The sequence below is a fragment of the Orcinus orca genome, chromosome 21 (genome assembly GCF_937001465.1).
Source record: "Orcinus orca chromosome 21, mOrcOrc1.1, whole genome shotgun sequence".
NCBI lineage: Eukaryota > Metazoa > Chordata > Mammalia > Artiodactyla > Delphinidae > Orcinus > Orcinus orca.
In genome coordinates, this window is record NC_064579.1 from 16340642 (window position 1) to 16359511 (window position 18870).

General features: G+C 38.4%; 1 protein-coding gene across 3 annotated transcripts in view; it reads left to right on the forward strand.

Annotated features, from left to right (window-relative positions):
• Positions 1-773: 773 nt before the first annotated feature.
• TUSC3 (tumor suppressor candidate 3) overlaps positions 774-18870 on the forward strand; it is a 183035-nt gene continuing 164938 nt past the window's right edge. The window contains exon 1 of one of the 3 annotated variants that reach the window (XM_004277167.3): positions 774-1119. In XM_004277167.3, the coding sequence (XP_004277215.1) occupies positions 982-1119 (138 nt within the window). In that variant the 5' untranslated portion in view covers positions 774-981. The remainder of the gene's footprint in view (positions 1120-18870) is intronic. The other 2 variants (XM_004277166.3, XM_033400629.2) reach the window with 2 other exon arrangements.

The window sequence follows — 18870 nt, forward strand, 5'->3', positions numbered from 1 at the left end:
TGCTTGGAAGTCTTTTATTGATCTTTTTATGCTTCAGAGTCATTCTTCTATGCAGACAAAGAGTTGTATAAATTGAAATTTGATATAAACAAACTTTTGTGACCATGAGGCTATATTAAAATTTGTTTTGCACTGAGTTATCGTTATTAGTACCGCATTGATCAAATCAAAATAACGTGTTATGAATTTGAGAAAACAGTAATAAACAGGAAAATCAAAATTGTACTGGGAAAACATTACTTGTAGAAATAATTAAAGTTTTTAAAAATTAGTTTATGCATCTGTGGATAAGAATTATTTCTAGAATGAGAATATTCGGTATCACTTTCTTCTTATTTTAGATTTTTGTTTATGTTAAGTGCTAAGAAACTATGTTCACAATAATTAGACAGGCATAGAAGATGTCTATTATCACAATATCACTCAGTTCTTTGAACTACTGTTGAGTAAAAATGTCCCAATGGGATCAGATTGCCATTAGCTAGAAGGGCCAGATCCTTACTAATTCCTCAAAGCCCTTCTCCATCATCGAAGAAGGCAATTATGTCTGTCTCTGGTTCCAGGTAAAGTGCTGGATAAACAGGACCCTCGCATATTCCCGAGACCCGGTGTTGGCTTCAGTGGCAGGACAGCCTACGGTTCAGATCGGCGAGGTGGAAAGCCGCGCCCCCCGCTGCCGGGGTCTCCGGATGGAGTCCGGCCGAGAGCGCAGCGCGGCGTGCACGGAAGCTCCGGCTCCCTCGCCACGCCCACTTCCTGCCCCATCCCGGGCTTTTCCAGGTCTCCTCTTCCAGTGAACCGGATGCTCCGTCAGTTACCTCCTCCGCGTCCTCCGGTGCTTCCCGGCTCCCTGGCAAGGCCGCAGGCATCCACGCGGGGACGGTCAGGGGGCTCCCGGCGGCTGGCCTGGCAGGTGTAGGGCGCCGGTAGGAGCTGGGCGCACACGGTTACCGAGCGTGGAGGAGACACGGCCCTGCGGCGATGGGTGCCAGGGGCGCTCCTTCACGCCGGAGGCAGGCGGGGCGGCGACCGCGGTATCTGCCCACCGGGAGCTTTCCCTTTCTCCTCCTCCTGCTGCTTCTCTGCATCCAGCTCGGTGGAGGACAGAAGAAAAAGGAGGTAGAATGAATCCTCTGGGCATTCCCGGGAGGGCCAGGACGGGTCCGGGAAGGCGGGCCGCGTTCATAGGCAGCCTTCCCGCGTTGCTAGGCAGCCGGGCCGCCAGGTGTGGGCGATGGCTGTTTTGGGGAGAGGTTGGGAGGCCTTTGCGCAAGTCCTTTGGGCTCCACAGTTTCAAAAGTGGGGTTGCCCAGTGCTTTCTCAAAAAACAACGAAGCATCGTCTTTTGTGCGCCTAGCACCTCACACCTTTAAGACACGGAGCGTTTTTGACCCTTACTTGAAGGCAGAGTTTCGGGGCTGTCGAGTCAGTAAAAAAGAGTGTGTTGGATGTGAAAATACCGTTTAGGAGTATTTCAAACCTATAGGAACGAGTTGTCCTTTGTGTTTATTACCCTGCTCTCTTCGTTATCCGTTTCAGGAGGCAACAGCATATTGAGACCGTGTTTAAAGTTATTTTGTATTTTATATACATTTTTAAAGCTGTATATTTTTCTTTATATTAAACTCAAGGTATAATTGTGCGAATAACCTCATATTTAGGTTGCGCAAGTTTATTTGTGAAATTCAGATCACCTGATTTCAATCTTAGTCCTATAGTAACTCTGATGAGCACGCGGATTGAAGTAACTGACCGTATTTAAAGTAGTTGTAGAGTTATTTGTGAATTTCAGTTATCCATCTCGACCTTGGATGGTTGATCTAGTGGGATTAGAAAAAAAAATACTTTGGAAATGTAAGGTTTCTAATTGTACGTCATTTTAGCGAGAGTGTCTCTCCATATTAATTGCAAGTAGTTTTTCCTGGTGAAGTTTTATTTACATACACGTGGCTCTAATTCGGGTTTCAAATATTACCGCAACTTTCTTGACAGCTGGGTGGAAAGAGTGAAAAAACAGCCTCACACACAAGTAACTCTGATTCTCTTTCTCTTTACTCCTTGCCTGAAACAACTCTGAACTCAGTATTTTGCCTTCAACTTTTTTATTTTAACTTTTTTTTACTTTAACATAAAAATAGGCCTTAGTGAAATTAGTGGTGTTATAGTAAGAGGTTTGATGAAGAACCACTGTTAAATTAAGACTGTATTTACAAATATAACGATTTTTTTGCCTAGCATTTGGTATTTATATACATTTCTTAGATTTCATAGTTTTTCTCTTTTTTAATTTTTTTATCTTAGAACCTTGCCAACATATTTAAAATTTATTTTTATATTTTTAAATTTAATTTTATTTATTTTTATACAGCAGGTCCTTATTAGTCATCAGTTTTATACACATCAGTGTATACATGTCAATCCCAATCTCCCAATTCATCCCACCACCATCCCCACCCCTCGCCGCTTTCCCCCCTTGGTGTCCATACGTTTGTTCTCTACATCTGTGTCTCAATTTCTGCCCTGCAAACTGGTTCATCTGTACCGTTTTTCTAGGTTCCACATATATGAGTTAATATACGATATTTGTTTTTCTCTTTCTGACTTACTTCACTCTGTATGACAGTCTCTAGGTCCATCCACGTCTCTACAAATGACCCAATTTTGTTCCTTTTTATGGCTGAATAATATTCCATTGTATATATGTACCACATCTTCTTTATCCATTCGTTTGTTGATGGACATTTAGGTTGCTTCCATGACCTGGCTTTGTAAATAGTGCTGCAGTGAACACTGGGGTGCGTGTGTCTTTTTGAATTATGGTTTTCTGTGGGTATATGCCCAGTAGTGGGATTGCTGGGTCATATGGTAATTCTGTTTTTAGTTTTTTAAGGAACCTCCAGACTGTTCTCCATAGTGGCTGTATCGATTTGCATTCCCACCAACAGTGCAAGAGGGTGCCCTTTTCTCCACACCCTCTCCAACATTTGTTGTTTGTAGATTTTCTGATAATGGCCATTCTGACCAGTGTGAGGTGATACCTTATTGTAGTTTTGATGTGCATTTCTCTAATAATTAGTGATACTGATCAGCTTTTCATGTGCCTCTTGGCCATCTGTTTGTCTTCTTTGGAGAAATATCTATTTAGGTCTTCTGCCCATTTTTGAATTGGGTTGTTTTTTTAAAATTGAGGTGCATGAGCTGTTTATATATTTTGGAGGTTAATCCTTTGTTCATTGATTCATTTGCAAATATTTTCTCCCATTCTGATGGTTGTCTTTTCATCTTGTTTATGGTTTCCTTTGCTGTGCAAAAGCTTTTAAGTTTCATTAGGTCCCATTTGTTTATTTTTGTTTTTATTTCCATTACTCTAGGAGGTGGGTCAGAAAAGATCTTGCTGTGATTTATGTTGAAGAGTGTTCTTCCTATGTTTTCCTCTAAGAGTTTTATAGTGTCTGGTTTTACATTTAGGTCTTTAATCCATTTTGAGGTTATTTTTATGTATGGTGTTAGGGAGTGTTCTAATTTCATTCTTTTACATATAGCTCTCCAGTTTTCCCAGCACCATTTATTGAAGAGACTGTCTTTTCTCCATTGTATATCCTTACCTCTTTTGTCATAGATTAGATGACCATAGGTGCGTGGGTTTATCTCTGGGCTTTCTATCCTGTTCCATTGATCTATATTTCTGTTTTTGTGCCAGTACCATATTGTCTTGATTACTGTAGCTTTGTAGTACAGTCTGAAGTCAGGGAGTCTGATTCCTCCAGCTCCGTTTTTTCCCGTCAAGATTGCTTTGGCTCTTCGGGGTCTTTTGTATCTCCATACAAATTTTAAGATTTTTTGTTCTAGTTCTGTAAAAAATGCCATTGGTAATTTGATAGGGATTGTATTGAATCTGTAGATTGCTTTGGGTAGTATAGTCATTTTCACAATATTGATTCTTCCAGTACAAGGACATGGTATATCTCTCCATCTGTTTGTGTCATCTTTGATTTCTTTCATCAGTGTCTTATAGTTTTCTGAGTACAGGTCTTTTACCTCCTTAGGTAGATTTATTCTAGGTATTTTATTCTTTTTGTTGCAATGGTGAATGGGATTGTTTCCTTAATTTCTCTTTCTGATCTTTTGTTGTTAGTGTATAGGAATGTAAGAAATTTCTGTGCATTAATTTTGTATCCTGTAACTTTACCAGATTCGTTGATTAGCTCCAGTAGTTTTCTGGTGGCATCTTTAGGATTGTCTATGTATAGTATCATGTCATCTGCAGAGAGTGACAGTTTTACTTATTCTTTTACAATATGTATTCCTTTTTTTTCTTTTTCTTCTCTGATTTCCATGGCTAGGACTTCCAAAACTATGTTGAATAATAGTGGCGAGAGTGGACATCTTTGTCTTCTTTCTCATCTTAGAGGAAATGCTTTCAGTTTTTCACCATTGAGAATGATGTTTGCTGTGGGCATAGTTTTTCTTGAGAAAGGGAGAAGATTTGAAAAGTAGTTTTTTGTGTGTGTAGTTTACCAGAGCAGAGGGCATTAAAAACAATGAGGAACTCCATGCAAATTCGGATGATTTATCTCCTAGAGAGATCATTGTAACCATGGTAACTTTCAGTTGGGAGGAAAAAAAAAAAAGCCCCAAAAAGTCTAAAAAGTGTACATCTTCAAAGCGTCTTAGCATCTCCAATTGTAAGACTACTTTAACATGTGACATTTGTTAATTTAGTGTAATTATAAATTGTGATACACCTATTTCCATTAAATATATTTTATAAAGGTTATTTTAAAAATGCAAAATTAGGGAGAAAATTGTTGCGGATTTAAAAAGGATGTCTTCCAAAACTTTTATTTCTGTTAAATAGGAGAGCCTGATGATACTACATGGTGATATTGTAGAATACACATATTTTATTTAAGGAAAAGAGCAAAATAACATATAGGAGAAGTTTTAATACTTTATGTTAAATATGTTTAATAATTAATTTATTAATTAACATATTAACAAATTAATTTTTAATTAATAGTTAATTAACATTTATTAATTAACATATTAATATGTTATTAAACATATTTAAGTATTAAGTAATTTAATAATTAAATATGTTTAATACTTTACTTTATGTCTCTGAAATGCAGTCTAGTTCAGTATCTGGTACTCAGTTCAAAAACTATGATCTCGAGCTTCCCTGGTGGCACAGTGGTTGAGAATCTGCCTGCTAATGCAGGGGACACGGGTTCTGGGAGGATCCCACATGCCGCGGAGCAACTAGGCCCGTGAGCCACAACTACTGAGCCTGCGCGTCTGGAGCCTGTGCTCCGCAATAAGAGAGGCCGCGATAGTGAGAGGCCCGCGCACCACGAGGAAGAGTGGCCCCCGCTTGCCACAACTAGAGAAAGCCCTCGCACAGAAACTAAGACCCAACACAGCAAAAATAAATAAACTAATTAATAAACTCCTACCCCCAACATCTTCTTTAAAAAAACAAAAAAACAAACAAAAGAACTATGATCTCTTCCAATACCGGAAGAAAAACATTCTTTTTTGGAAATATTGGTCACAAGTGTGTTACTTTTCTAGGGATATTCCAGAGTTGTTTTGATCATATGTGGCGGCTGCTGCTGCTTTTTTTTTTTTTTTTTTTTGCTTAGTTTAGAACCTGTTGCCCAGTATAAGATTTGACACAATTGAGCCAGAAAATATAATAGCTGGAACTTAATTTACTACAATAAATATTACAAACATAAGTACTGGAATAGTTGACTTGGCATGGATTGTGTATTCTTTTGTTCTGGGGAACCCAAACGGAAATCTAAAGTTGAACCTGGAATCAGGAATTGGACATTAGTTGCTTTTAAGGAAGTAACATTTATGACAGTAATAGTTACCACCATAGATTTTTGAATAGAACTGATGGTCCAGTTACAATTCATATCCTATCTAATTGACATCAAACCACTTAACTTCCCTGAATTTTAGTTTTGTTTAAAAATACAGGTATAGGGCTTCCCTGGTGACGCAGTGGTTGAGAGTCCGTCTGACGATGCAGGGGACGCGGGTTTGTGCCCCAGGGTGGGAAGATCCCACATGCCGCGGAGCGGCTGGGCTCGTGAGCCATGGCCGCTGAGCCTGCGCGTCCGGAGCCTGTGCTCCGCAACGGGAGAGGTCACAACAGTGAGAGGCCCGCGTACCGGAAAAAAAAAAAAAAAAATTAAAAATACAGGTGTAATACTTACATCTCAGTGTTGTCATTGGGATTAAATAAGACTGTATTTAAAGTGTTTAGTGCAATGCCTAGAGCATAACAAATGATCAGTAATTTGGTAGCTGCTATTATGTATTCTTCATTCAAACGAAAGATAGACATGATAATGAGATCCTAAAATGTAATAAAAAATTTTTTCAAATTAAATTTTTTGCCAAATAAACTGACTTTATAATAATTGTAAATTGTATAGTTTATGGAATAAAATGTTCATTACTTATTTTATTATGAAACACTGAGAATTCCAAACTCTAACATTGCTTGAGAACTTCCCAAGAGGAGATTTTACCTCATGGAAGAATTGGTAGTATTCATGGATTTGTGTATGTGTGTCTACATATATAGGTATATATCTGTTTCTAAATGAACACATTTTCATTCATCAAAAAATAATTTTGTCATATTCTTTATTTAAGAATATAGTCAAGAGAAATAGTTAAATAGGCACAGAAAATTGACGGGAGATTTTTATAGTCAGTTTCCTTAATTACATTGAATAAAGTCATGTTAAGTGATTTTTGAATCCTCATGTTAAGTGATACAGATTTGTGGGAGACTTTAGCTTCTTAGTAGTATATCATTTGCATTTCTGATGCATCATGGGTTTCCATTATTTTGACAGTTTCTCTATTTCTTATATTGTTAACACTTACCAGAATTGTTTTAATCTCTAATGACCTCTTATAGTAGAATAAAAGCTCAAATTCTGTAATGATTTCCAGTGGACTTAATGACTTTACCATCATCAAAAGCAGCTACTGTCAGCCCTTCAAATCCGGGGGTCTTGTACCTGCAGACAGAGAGGGCCGACTGTACCACACTATTTTGTAGCATGAGGGACTCGAGCAGTTTCAGATTTTGGTATCTGCTGGGGTCCTGGAAGCAATCCCCCTTGGATACTGAAGGACAACTATAATATAATAATTTATACTTTCTGCAAAGAAAATGATTAGCGAATAGGCTACAACATGTAGGTAGCAGCTCATAGATATATTTTAAGAGAGAAGTAGTGTTATTAGTTGCCTCTGAGATAACTTCTATAAGCACACTTTACACTGAGATGTATATATCCAGTTACTCTTTAGTGACACAGCCTTGAAATAGAGACTTTAGTGTCTTAGCAAATGATAGGGAGAGGATGGAGGTAAGAGATGGATTTTGATTTTACCTTTAAGCAGAGAACTTAGGTGGAAGAAATAGCTTGTAAACATATGAGCACAACGTAAAGAAACACATAGTAATTATACTTTGATATGTATACACATACACCTGTCATGCTGATGTCAGGCAGCTGTGTCAGCTAAGTTAGATTTTTGTGTACAGTAACTCCTTGAAGAGTAATTGGGAATGACAGGTCTTACTTAAAATGGCCAAAACTGCTTGTCAATAACTTTGAGGCTTAGCCTGCCGCAGTTTCATGGATAATGGCAGAAGGCATGGGATTCCTGGGTCACAGGCGGACAGGTTATTACAGTAATAGAATTGCCAGAGTATCAGCGTTTGTGCTGGTGATGCAGGCCAGCTGACACCTGCAAATGTAGTGAATTTCAGAGCAGGAGAGGACCTTGAGCTTATGGAACCCAAATCTTTCATGATGGGCAGTAAATGTATTTGACTTCAGCCTTAGAGGGAGTCACTATCTTTATTAAATTGGGAAGTAAACAAACCTGATCTTTGTTCTAGAAGGGACAGTGTCTAGCAGAGCTGTGTGCTACACAAACATCCTTGAACAGATAGCCTAGAACAAAGTCAGTCAGTACTTGTCCTTGCAAGTTTTGTAGAAACCGTGATGAACCGTCTGCCTACGCAAGGGATCTAACCTGGGTCAAAAGGGAACACTTCAGGATATTTTCCTCCACATACACAAAACACCAGCATGTTCAGCCCCTTCTATATGTGTTCTCTTCTACGTGGAAGACACAGAGAAAGGGAAAGGGCAGAAACATGAAACTTGAGCCACAGATTCATCAGCTATTTGTTAACTGTTTTGGGCTGCATTTACTTGTGCATATTCTCTTTAGCCTTAAATAGTCAGTGAGTTTGGATGTGAGTGTGATCAGTATGCCTGTGACTACCTTAGTAGTCTCCAGGTTTGTTTGGTGTATTAGACCATGTGACGATTGCTTCTTTCCATAAGACTCCCACCTGGAGCATCATGCTAATTTCACCAAGATAGATTTACCTTTGGCTAAGTATAGGAGTAACTCTTTTCCTGCTAGATCATGAACAAATGTAACACTGTGTGCATGAGTATGTGTGGACCAAATAGGTAGTATTTACGTCAGTCTCTATCCAGTTTTTATTCTGTCCGTTGGCAAGATTTCTGCAGCTTCTCAAATTGAGCCTAAGAACCTGCTGTATAAAAAAATAAATAAAATAAAATTCAAAAAAGAAAAAAAATTGAGCATACCTAAAAGGGAACTCTCAATCCTTTCCTCTGCCCATCTGGCCCATCTGTTTTCTCATTGCTGTCAGCAGTGCTGTTTTATGGGGAACAAATTTTAACCTCATTTTTTTTTTTTAAGTAATCACTTGCCATATATAATACTATATCTTTGTAGCTCTTATGTTTTGCACGTTGTACACAGAGAGGCTGACTTCACATAATTTCTAGCAGAGTCATACATAGATTTAAGGAGAGCATCTTGCAAAAATATGATTCCTCTATTATATGTAGATATGTAAAACATAAATATTTAGTTTGAATAGTAAAATTTCAAATATATTATTCAGAAAAATAGACAGTATTTTTTTCATAGTAATTGATATCTGTCTATCTCTCTGCCTGCTTGCCTGCTTGTCTCTCTGTTTAATGTCAGAAGGAAAAAGGTCAGTGTCAACAGTGAACTTCTGTTACAGAGTGTTTCACAATGTGATAAAAGTCCTAACTTAGAAGTATAGCATCCTGAAGCCATTAATGAGTTGAAAAAAGTTAAGAATAAAAGGAAGTCTTTACTAGCATTTATTGTTATTACATTTTTGGTTGCTCATATCAAGATACCTAACTAGTTTGACGTTTGGAAGTTAAAAGGAAATTTTCTTTCCTCTGTATGTTACTATGAGAACTCAACCATCTTTAATGAAAAGGGGCACTTGAGTATAGGTTAGATAAATTGTGGTACTGATTTTATTAAATGGAACTGTTTATTTTAGATGTGTATTTTTAGAGATGGCTTAATATTGCTGTCAATATGATTTGACTCAACTTTTGGAGAAATATTGTGGTTCAGTGTCTTCTCTGCTTAGAAACAAAGCAAACCATTGGAAAGTTAGTTCATATGATTTTTGTGGTAAAACTTAAGGTACAAGATTGATTACAAATTGTAAGATCTGTTTACTATTCATATTAAATTTAATGAGATACTGTCCTGTAATTTAGTGAATTTAACAAACTTGGGAGTTGGAAATAAGGCTTATTTCAGGAAATGAAAAAAAAACATAACAGGAGAGTTGATAGAAGATAGAATGCCAGGCATTTCACCTAAATTGTTTATAATCATCACAGTATCTTGGTGATTGTGACAGAGTTTTGTTTGCCTTACCTTTGTCTTTGTTAACAGTATACCTTGGTTTTATTTAAGTAGTAGGAGCAATTGGGACTATCCCAAGCCCCAAGCAATCATTTTTATTAGTCAAAGATTATCATGATTATCCAGTACCCTGCAAATTATTGGTTTAGGAGTGATCACATGATACAATTATGTGGGGCTTTTGGAAGTTTCCTCCTTCTTCATAAAGGACCCAAAGTGGGGTAATTCTTTCTTCCTGTCTTTGGATATGTGTACGAGAATGTGATGCATTGTTGAACCCATCTTGTAATCACAAAAAAGTACAAGCCTGAGGGCAAAACCAGTAAGTTTATGCTGGCAGAGTAGAAAATTGGGAAGAACATGGGTACTTGATGGCATGACTTAACTAGCCTTGTAAATGCTTCAACTCTGGACTCCTTGTTATATGAGTTAATAAGCTTTCTTATTGTTTAAGACATTTCAATTTGAATTTCTGATTTTTTGTATTTGAAAGCGTTCTACTGAGGAAGGTCCTCTTGGATTAAGGGTTTTACCCATGACTGTACAACTTGTTAGTTTACAGCCTTACCCCAAAGAACTCTTTCTACATTATGTTTTAGTAACCGGGCCCTCTTTGTGAATTAGTTATTAAATATTAGTGGAGGACCATTTAAGTATGTATAGCTGTCCCCAGTCTTTAAATATCAGTTGTTAGTATTAGAAGTTTGTGTATGTTTCGGTGTCATTGAAGTGCATTTTCATGTTCCTCTTATTAAAATAACTTTGTTTTTATTGTATGAATTGAAATTCTCTATTCAAAAGTTATGTCCAAAACGTTGTAGGAAAGAAATTGGGCATAAATTTATTATGTGCTTTAAAAACTATTAGCCCAAGAACAGAGTGGAAGAGAGTAAGTATGCCCAAGATGTATTTGCTGTATGCTTTTTTCTGTTTGAATGTTTTTAAGAAATACTTATTCCTTTTGCTTTTGTGTAGGTAATAGATTGGTACGTAGTTTCATTGTAAAGACATGCGAAATAAAATTCAGGAAGATACTTAATTTTATTTTTAAAATGATCATGTTTTAATAATGTTCTTTTAGTTAACATCTGAGTTAAGATTAAGCAAAAGAAAAACTGGGACCTTCCTCAAAGATCAGGCTTTGTGCAATGCTTTGTGGAGTGGCTTTGCTGTGTCTTGCTCTTGTTTCCTGTGCATTTTTCTTCTTGGAGCCTTTATGGGGAGAAAGAGTGGCTGAGTCAAGGTGTAACACCATCATCATGGCACTCATTCAGCATAGCTTCCTATGGAGAGCAGCATGAGTCACAGGCTTTGATGTTGGAGCCTATTCCAAACCATAAAGCGAATGTCGTGTGTGTGTGTGTGTGTGTGTGTGTGTGTGTGTGTGTGTGTGTGTGTGTGGTGTTTAAACACTGCGTTATAGAATGATAGAGCAGGAAAGTCAGATTTCAGGCTAAATAACAAAGCTGGGACTAGGAGGGAGTTTTCCTGCCTCCAGAGTTGCTATTTCTGCATCCTCGTGCTCAGTAATGCTGTCTTGTCTCTGCCCCTCCCCTCTTTATTACTTTAAGTATACTATCATTTCCTCTGTCTTTTCATGGCTGATCTTTTCTGAACTTCTTCATGGGTACTTGTTTTGTAAACTTCAAAATGATTACTGGTTTGGCAGCTCTAAAACAAACCTATTAATACTGCTTAGACTTGACCCCTTTGAGAACATAATTTATAAAATTAGGCCATCTGTTTCTTTATGAAGCTGTTTAAATAAATGAAATTAGTCTAAGGGAAGCCTAAGTCACAAGAGTCAGAACTCTGTAACCTACATGGATGACAAAAGTATGTAAGTTTCTGTTCCACCTGTCTTCCCCAAATAGTGCTTCCTACAGTCCCTAATGCTAAGGAAAGCCTTGTCATACATCTCTTTGCCAGAGCCAGAAATCTGGGCACATTCACTTAGTTTCAAACGTTTACTCAATCGTGACTTTCTTCAACGCCCCTTCCTTCACCCCAGCTGAAGACGTCCCCTGGGACTTCCTAGCCAATGCTGTCTTGGGGGGTGCTCTTTACATGGCTCTAGGATGCAATCCAGCGTTCTTTGCATGCTCTTGAGTGCTTTTCCTGAGTGAGCCTTTGTCTGACTCTCCTATTTTCTATCTCACCACTGTTACATGCTTCCTTCCAGTGTTAACTTAAGCAGGGTACCCCTTCCCCGGCTCAGATAGATAGATGTCTGTGCTTATTCTTTATGGCACTTAAGTGAATTATTGCCTGTTGTCTCTCGTTACTGTTGTTCTACAAGCCCTTTGAGGAGAAGGGTTGTGGGTTTATTTTTGTATCTGTATTTCCATATTCAAGCATAGTGCCTTGTACTTGGTAAATGCTTAGTAAAGTTACTTTGGTCGAGATACTTAATCTCTCTAAATTATCTGTAAAGTGGAGATAGTTTGTTAGTCCCTACTATAGAGTTGTGAGCCTTACATGAGATAATCCTCTAAAGTATACTTAGCATAGTGCCTGGAACATAGTAAGTGCTTATTGAACGTTAGCTTTGGTGCTGATATTGGTGAATCACTGCAGGATGTTCTGTGGTTTGTTTTATGTTTCCAAAGTGAATTTTCATGAGTAGCATAAGTTGATTTGGCATTACAAAGGAAACTTTTAAAGGCATTTGATATGCATAATTTTTCATGAATACTTAATTTTCCTATGTGACAGATTCTGCTACTAAATTGGCTCTTGAGAAAATGTCATCGTTCCTTTCTTCAGATGATTAAAGATTTGGCAGTAACCATTTGATCATGGTTACTTTTCCTATTTGACTTCTTACAGCATTTGACAGGTGCTCAGTGTAGCCCTGTTTGGGGTTAACCTATCTGCAGTCCTTTGGACCTCTTGGAACTAGAGGTCTATTTCTCTCCCCAGGTTTGTGAAGTTTTCAGCTATTATTGCATTAACTATACTTTTTGTCTCTTTTTCTTTCTCTTCTCCTTCTGGAATTCCCATAATGCAAACATTGTTCCTTTCATTGTGTCCCATAATTCCTATAGGCTTTCTTCACTCTTTTTCATTCTTTTTTCTTTTCGTTTTTCTGACTGGATAATTTCAATTGTCCTATCTTCCAGGTCACTGATTCTTTCTTTTCCATTGTTGAGTCTGGTTTTGAAACTCTCTATTGAATTCTTCTGATCAGTTATTATATTTTTGTACTTTAGGATTTCTGTTTGGGTTTTTTTTTTTTAAATTTCTGTTTATTCTACTGCTTGTTTTGTTGATGCATTGTGTTCCTAATTTCATTTAGTTGTCTGTCTGCATGTTCTTGTAGGTCACTAAACTTCTTTAAGAGGGTTGTCTGACAGTTCATAGATCTGCATTTTTTTAGTATCCATTATTAGAGCTTTATTAGTTTCCTTTGGTGGCGTCATATTTACCTGATTTTTCATGTTCCTTGATTCCCTACATTGGTATCTGCACATTTGAGTAAGTGGTTTCCTTTTCCAGACTTCGCACGTTTGCTTTGACAGATGTAGTACTTCACCAGTCAGTTCAATTTGGGTTTCTGGATCCCACGACTCCTACAGAGGTACTTTTGCTTCTGGATGGATGCTGAATTTTTGTTGTTGAGGGGAGGGAAGGATAAAAATGAGGGCTGACTTATGCTGACATGTTGTTGACTTCACTCCTATATCTTTTTTTCAAAAGCTCACCACCCTTGACATTTGTGACTTGACCCTTACATGGCTTTATACCAGAATGATGGATAGCATAGATTATTAGAACACCACTATTACCTCTACTATTTTTTTTTGCTATTGATTTTATTTTATTTTTTATTTTATTTATTTATTTATTTATTTTTGCAGTACGTGGGCCTCTCACTGTTGTGGCCTCTCCCGTTGCAGAGCACAGGCTCAGCGGCCATGGCTCACGGGCCTAGCCGCTCCACGGCATGTGGGATCTTCCTGGACCGGGGCACGAACCTGTGTGCCCTGCATAGGTAGGCGGACTCTCAACCACTGCACCACCAGGGAAGCCCTATTTTTTATTTTTTTAAAATTTATTTGTTTTATTTATTTATTTTTGGCTGCACTGGATCTTCTTTGTGATGCGTGGGCTTCTCATTGCAGTGGCTTCTTTTGTTGCAGAGCACAGGCTGTAGGCATGTGGGCTCTAGAGCACAGGCTCCACTAGTAGCTGTGGTGCGTGGGCTTAGTTGCTCCGCGGCATGTAGGATCTTCCCGGACCAGGGCTTGAACCCTTGTCCCCTGCACTGGCAGGCAGATTCTTAACGACTGCGCCACCAGGGAAGCCTTTTGCTATTGATTTCAGTTGTCACTTTTCTTTGGCGTTTAATGAAGCCTGTGACACTCTGTATAATTTGGTTTGGTCATTTGCTTTCTCATTGTCTTTTTTCTTATTTTACTGTTTGGTAGTCTTATAGAATGGAATTAGAATGAGAAAAGCAGGTAATGTGAATTCTAGCCCCATTGTTTATCTTTACAAATTATCTATTTGGACCACAATTTCCTTCTTTATAAACTAGAGATAATTCCTCGCATAGGGTTGTTTTGAAGATGAAATGAAATAAAATGCGAACTTTACAAAATGTTAAGGGTTTTATGAAAGTTAGTTCTGAAAAATGATACGTGGGTTCCAGTTTCTTTGATATAAACTCTGGGCTCTTGGGCAAGGCACTTAACCTTTTGAAGCATCAGTTCGTTCAACTGTAAAATGAGAACATTGAACAAGATCATGATGTCTGAATCTGGGGAAAATAGGGAAAGTTTCCCATTGGCTGTCTGAAATTATAAACGTTTTTCATTTATGGCATAAATGGATTTTTCTGGCATGAGCATCTGTAACGTATATTAGATTTTTAAAATGTTAAAAACTATTGGATTAAACGTTTGCTTAGATCCTTTCTAGATCGTATGATTATATGAAATATGGTAATAGAATGATTTATGGTAGTTTCTTTGTATATCAAAGGTAATTTTATGTCTTAGAGGTTGAATCTTAGTAATAGTTCTGCTCTTATTTGATTACAGTGTCCTTATCATAAAGAAGCTTAACTAATACTAGTTTTCAACAATTTGAGTTATATGATCCACAGAGGATAACCAAAACTAATTGTGGCAGAGCTATTTCAGTTCTTTTTATTTGCCTATCAGATAGCAATTAGATTTATACTTGCCTTATATTTGCCTGTTTCAAATATGTAATCTACAAAGCCACAAATTAAAACAATAAGCTATTTTTGTACATTGCTGTAGTATTCAGAATACAGCATAGGTGCTATATCTGCAGTAATTCATATAGATAAGAAAACTTAGAAAAGTAGTAATTTGAGTACAATCATTAGCACTGGCCTCTAGTGTTCAAGATACATATTAGCAGAATAAAAGAAACCTATTTCATTATCTAAAAAAGGAATTGGTGAGGGAAATAGGGTGTTGTTTTCCTTTTCTTCGTATCTCTTTTCTTTGTAAAGCTACTAATGTAAAATTAGGTTAGGTTAGCCCTATGGCATTTTCTACACAGATTGCAGTCCTTTGGTTTATGTATTTTCACAGGATTCCATCCTGTCGTGGTAAGTAGATGATCCCAGGGACCTTTCTGTATTGTTTTCCTGATTTGTTACTAAAATCTAAACTTCTTTAGTGTGGGAAGTTCCTAGTCTTACTTGTCTGTGTCATCATAATCATAACAGAAGCCCAAAGTAGATGAGTCTTTTATGTTTTATGATTGTTCGTCGCTTATTGGTTTCTTAAATACGTTGTAAATGTTTTTCATATTATGTCCATTTTGATTGTTTTAAATAGAAATAATAGTATTGAAATAAATGGTAGAAAATAAGTGTATTTGAGTGTCATCTTCCTAAAATACAGCACCTTACTGAATAAAGGGCCATGTCACTGACATTTCTCTAAAATGTGATCTACCATTCCTTTTTTCCAACAAATATTTGTTGATGAATACTACATGTCAGACACCATACTGGATTTTGGAGGTAAAGTGGTGAACAAGACAGCCACTGTCCTGATGTATCCTATAGCTCATAGTCCTGTAGGAGATTCAGACAGGAAAATAGGCAATTATAGTATGGTGTGAGAAATGCATAAACTGGGAAATGTTGGGTGCCGTGGTGTTATGTTAGCACATTGGGGTCAGCTGAAAACTGAAGATACACATAGGAAATGGCTTAATGAAGGGAGAAGTATTCTAAGAAGAAGAAATAGTACTAGTAAAGGTCAAGAAGTATGAAAAAACACAACAAGTTCAGGAAACTCAAAGTAGTTCGACATGGCTCAGCTTAGAATGCACAGGGTGGGGGAGTGGCAGGGTTGAGGCTGGAATGGAAGTCAGAGTCAAATCCCAAAGGACCTTGCAAGCCATGTTAGAGTCTAGACTTGACCTTGAAGTTCCTGGGAGAAACTGAAGGGTTTTATCTTGGAGGTGAGGATGAGGTTTATATTTAGGAGGGTTGCTCTGGGCCTGCTGTGGAAACTAGCTTAGGTGGGGATGCGAAGTTGGAGGAAGGGCAGCAGTCTGCTCAAGAGGCTACAGCAGAACTGGATGTGAGAGGCAGTGATGACTTGTCGAAGGTTGTGGCAGTGAGAATGCAGAATGATCACTGGAGTTTTGAGTTCTGGGAGCCAGGTGAGGCAGTTCTTGGTGGTTGATTGTGTGTGGGATGAGGGAAAAGGAGGTAAGAATAACGACTACATTTCTTGGTAAAAGGGAAATTCTATTTACTGAAACGGGAAACAGGAGAAGGAAGAGATTTTGGAAGGAAGATAACATGTTCACTTTTAAGGATGTGCGCGATGCCCATGTGAAATCTAAACAGGTGTTTGAGAGGCAGTGGAATGTCTGGATATGGACCTATGATCTGGGCTGAAGATGAAATGGATTTGGAAATCATTAGCATCAATGGGAATTGAGTTTTTGGTGGTGGTTCAAAATCCCCGCGCCAGAGTATACAGAGTGAAAAGGAAGAGCAAATGCAGACCCTCAGGGATGGCAGTATTTCACTGTCCTTCAGAAGGCAAGTTTGCAAAAGAGACCAAGACTGCGCTGCTGGAGAACTAGGAAGAAACCCAGCAGATTGTGGATGTCACAGGAGAGGAATGTTTCAACAAGACAGAGGTCAACAGAGACGAATGGTGACAGGCTAAAGAAAAACTGTAAAGAGTCCTTTGGATTTAGGCGGAGCAGTTTAACTGTAGTGCAAGGGTGGAAACTAGAAGGGAGTGAGTGGGTTAGTGAATGAGTGGGTCGTGAGGAAGTAGACACAGCCAGCTCTTCTCATGAAGCACTTTTGCTGTGAATGGGTGGTGAGTTAAGTGAGTGGTAGCTGGAGAAGAGGTTGACATGGAGAGGGAAGATAACTGAAGTAGAGCCAGGTGGCTGAGGATGGGAGCAAGGAGTGGGAAGCGGAGACCAGCAGGTGGAATTAGCTTCATACACGAATGTGGTGGTAGTTCTCAGCGCTGTTCACAGGTAGTTTTGGGTTTTCTTCCATGCCTGTGATGGGATTGCACTTTCCTACTCTTGTGAACTCAGGCATGGCCCCAAGACTGACTTTGGCCCATGAGTTGTGAGCAGATGTGTCACATGTCAGTTCTAGGCAGAAGCTCCGAGGGTCATTACATGCCTTGCCATTGTCTTTTTCCCTCTGGCGCGGTGACTGGGAATGTTTGACGCAGTGGGTGCTGTGTCAGCCTGGGTCCTCTAGTGAATAGGATGCGCAGAGTCTCCCTGCCAACCCATAAGTTGGAGAAATCCACCATTATTTTTTTAAATACTGAGATCTGGAGCTGTTAGTGCTCTGTAATTTAAGCTCTTTGGATTGTTCCAAGGAGTACTGACGTCTCTTGCCTTTCAGTGGGAGAAATGGATAAAAGAAGCGGGTGCAGTTGCAGGCACATTTGTTCTTTCGTTGGCAGAGATGGATGTTTTCTCTGTGAAATGGAAGGTAGACTAAGAAGGAGGAATAAGCTGGTAGGACGGGGAGGTCTAGAACAGTGAATACAGTCTTAAATAGCTAGAAGAGGTATTAGGTAATTTGCCTAGAATTACCCATTTTAAATAGCTAGAATAGGTAATTTTACTCAGAAAACACAGAGGCACTGCTATTATAAATACAAAGGTGGTTTGTGAATGTATTAGTTTTCTATTAATGCATAGTAAATTATTGCAAATTTAATGACTAAAAATAACTCATTTTAAAAAATCTCATAGTTTCTACAGGTCAGAAGTCTGGGTTCTCTGTTAGGGGCTCACAGGTGTGGCTGAAGTTCAGGTGTGGCTAGGCTGCATTCTCATCTGGAGCTCTAGATCCTCTTTTTGGCTTACTCAGGTTGTTGGCAGAATTCAGTTCCTGGCAGTTTTAAGGACCCAGTTGCGTATTTTCTTGCTGGCTGTATTCTCTCGGCTCTTTAAGGCCACCCTCAGGTCCTAGCCGTGTGGCTCTCTCCATGGTCAGTTTAAAACATGGCTGTTTGCTTTCTTCCAAGCCAGTAGGCTCATGTCTCTGACTCTTCACTTACTTTGGAAATGCTCCTCTAATTTGGTCGGGCCCGCTCAGTATAATCTCCCTTGTGAGTAACTAAAAGTTAACTGACTACATTTGTACATCTTTGCCGTATAAGGTAACATACTTATAGAAGTGCTGTTCCGTCACGTTCACAAGTCTTGTCCATACTCATGAGGAGGGAATTATATAAGGGTTATGGGTCTCTGGGGATTTTTTTAGAATTCTACCTAGTAAAGTAGGTGAGCTTGCACTTTTAGATTTTTCCGTATTTTTAAGTGGTGGCTTATAAAATCAACATAAACAGTTATGATAGTCAGTGTATAGGACAACATTATTTAATATAAGACTTCTGGTAAGGCTGTAAAGTTGAAGTAATAAAATTGAAGTGATAATAAAATGGAAGTATCAGAGTTCAATCAGAAAAGCAGGAGCTCAAGAAGATGAGCATGCATGTATGTATGTGCATGTATCCATATCTGGATTTGTTACAGGAATCTGACTTTATGTAATGGTGGAGGCTGGTGAAGTAAGGATATTGTCTGCGT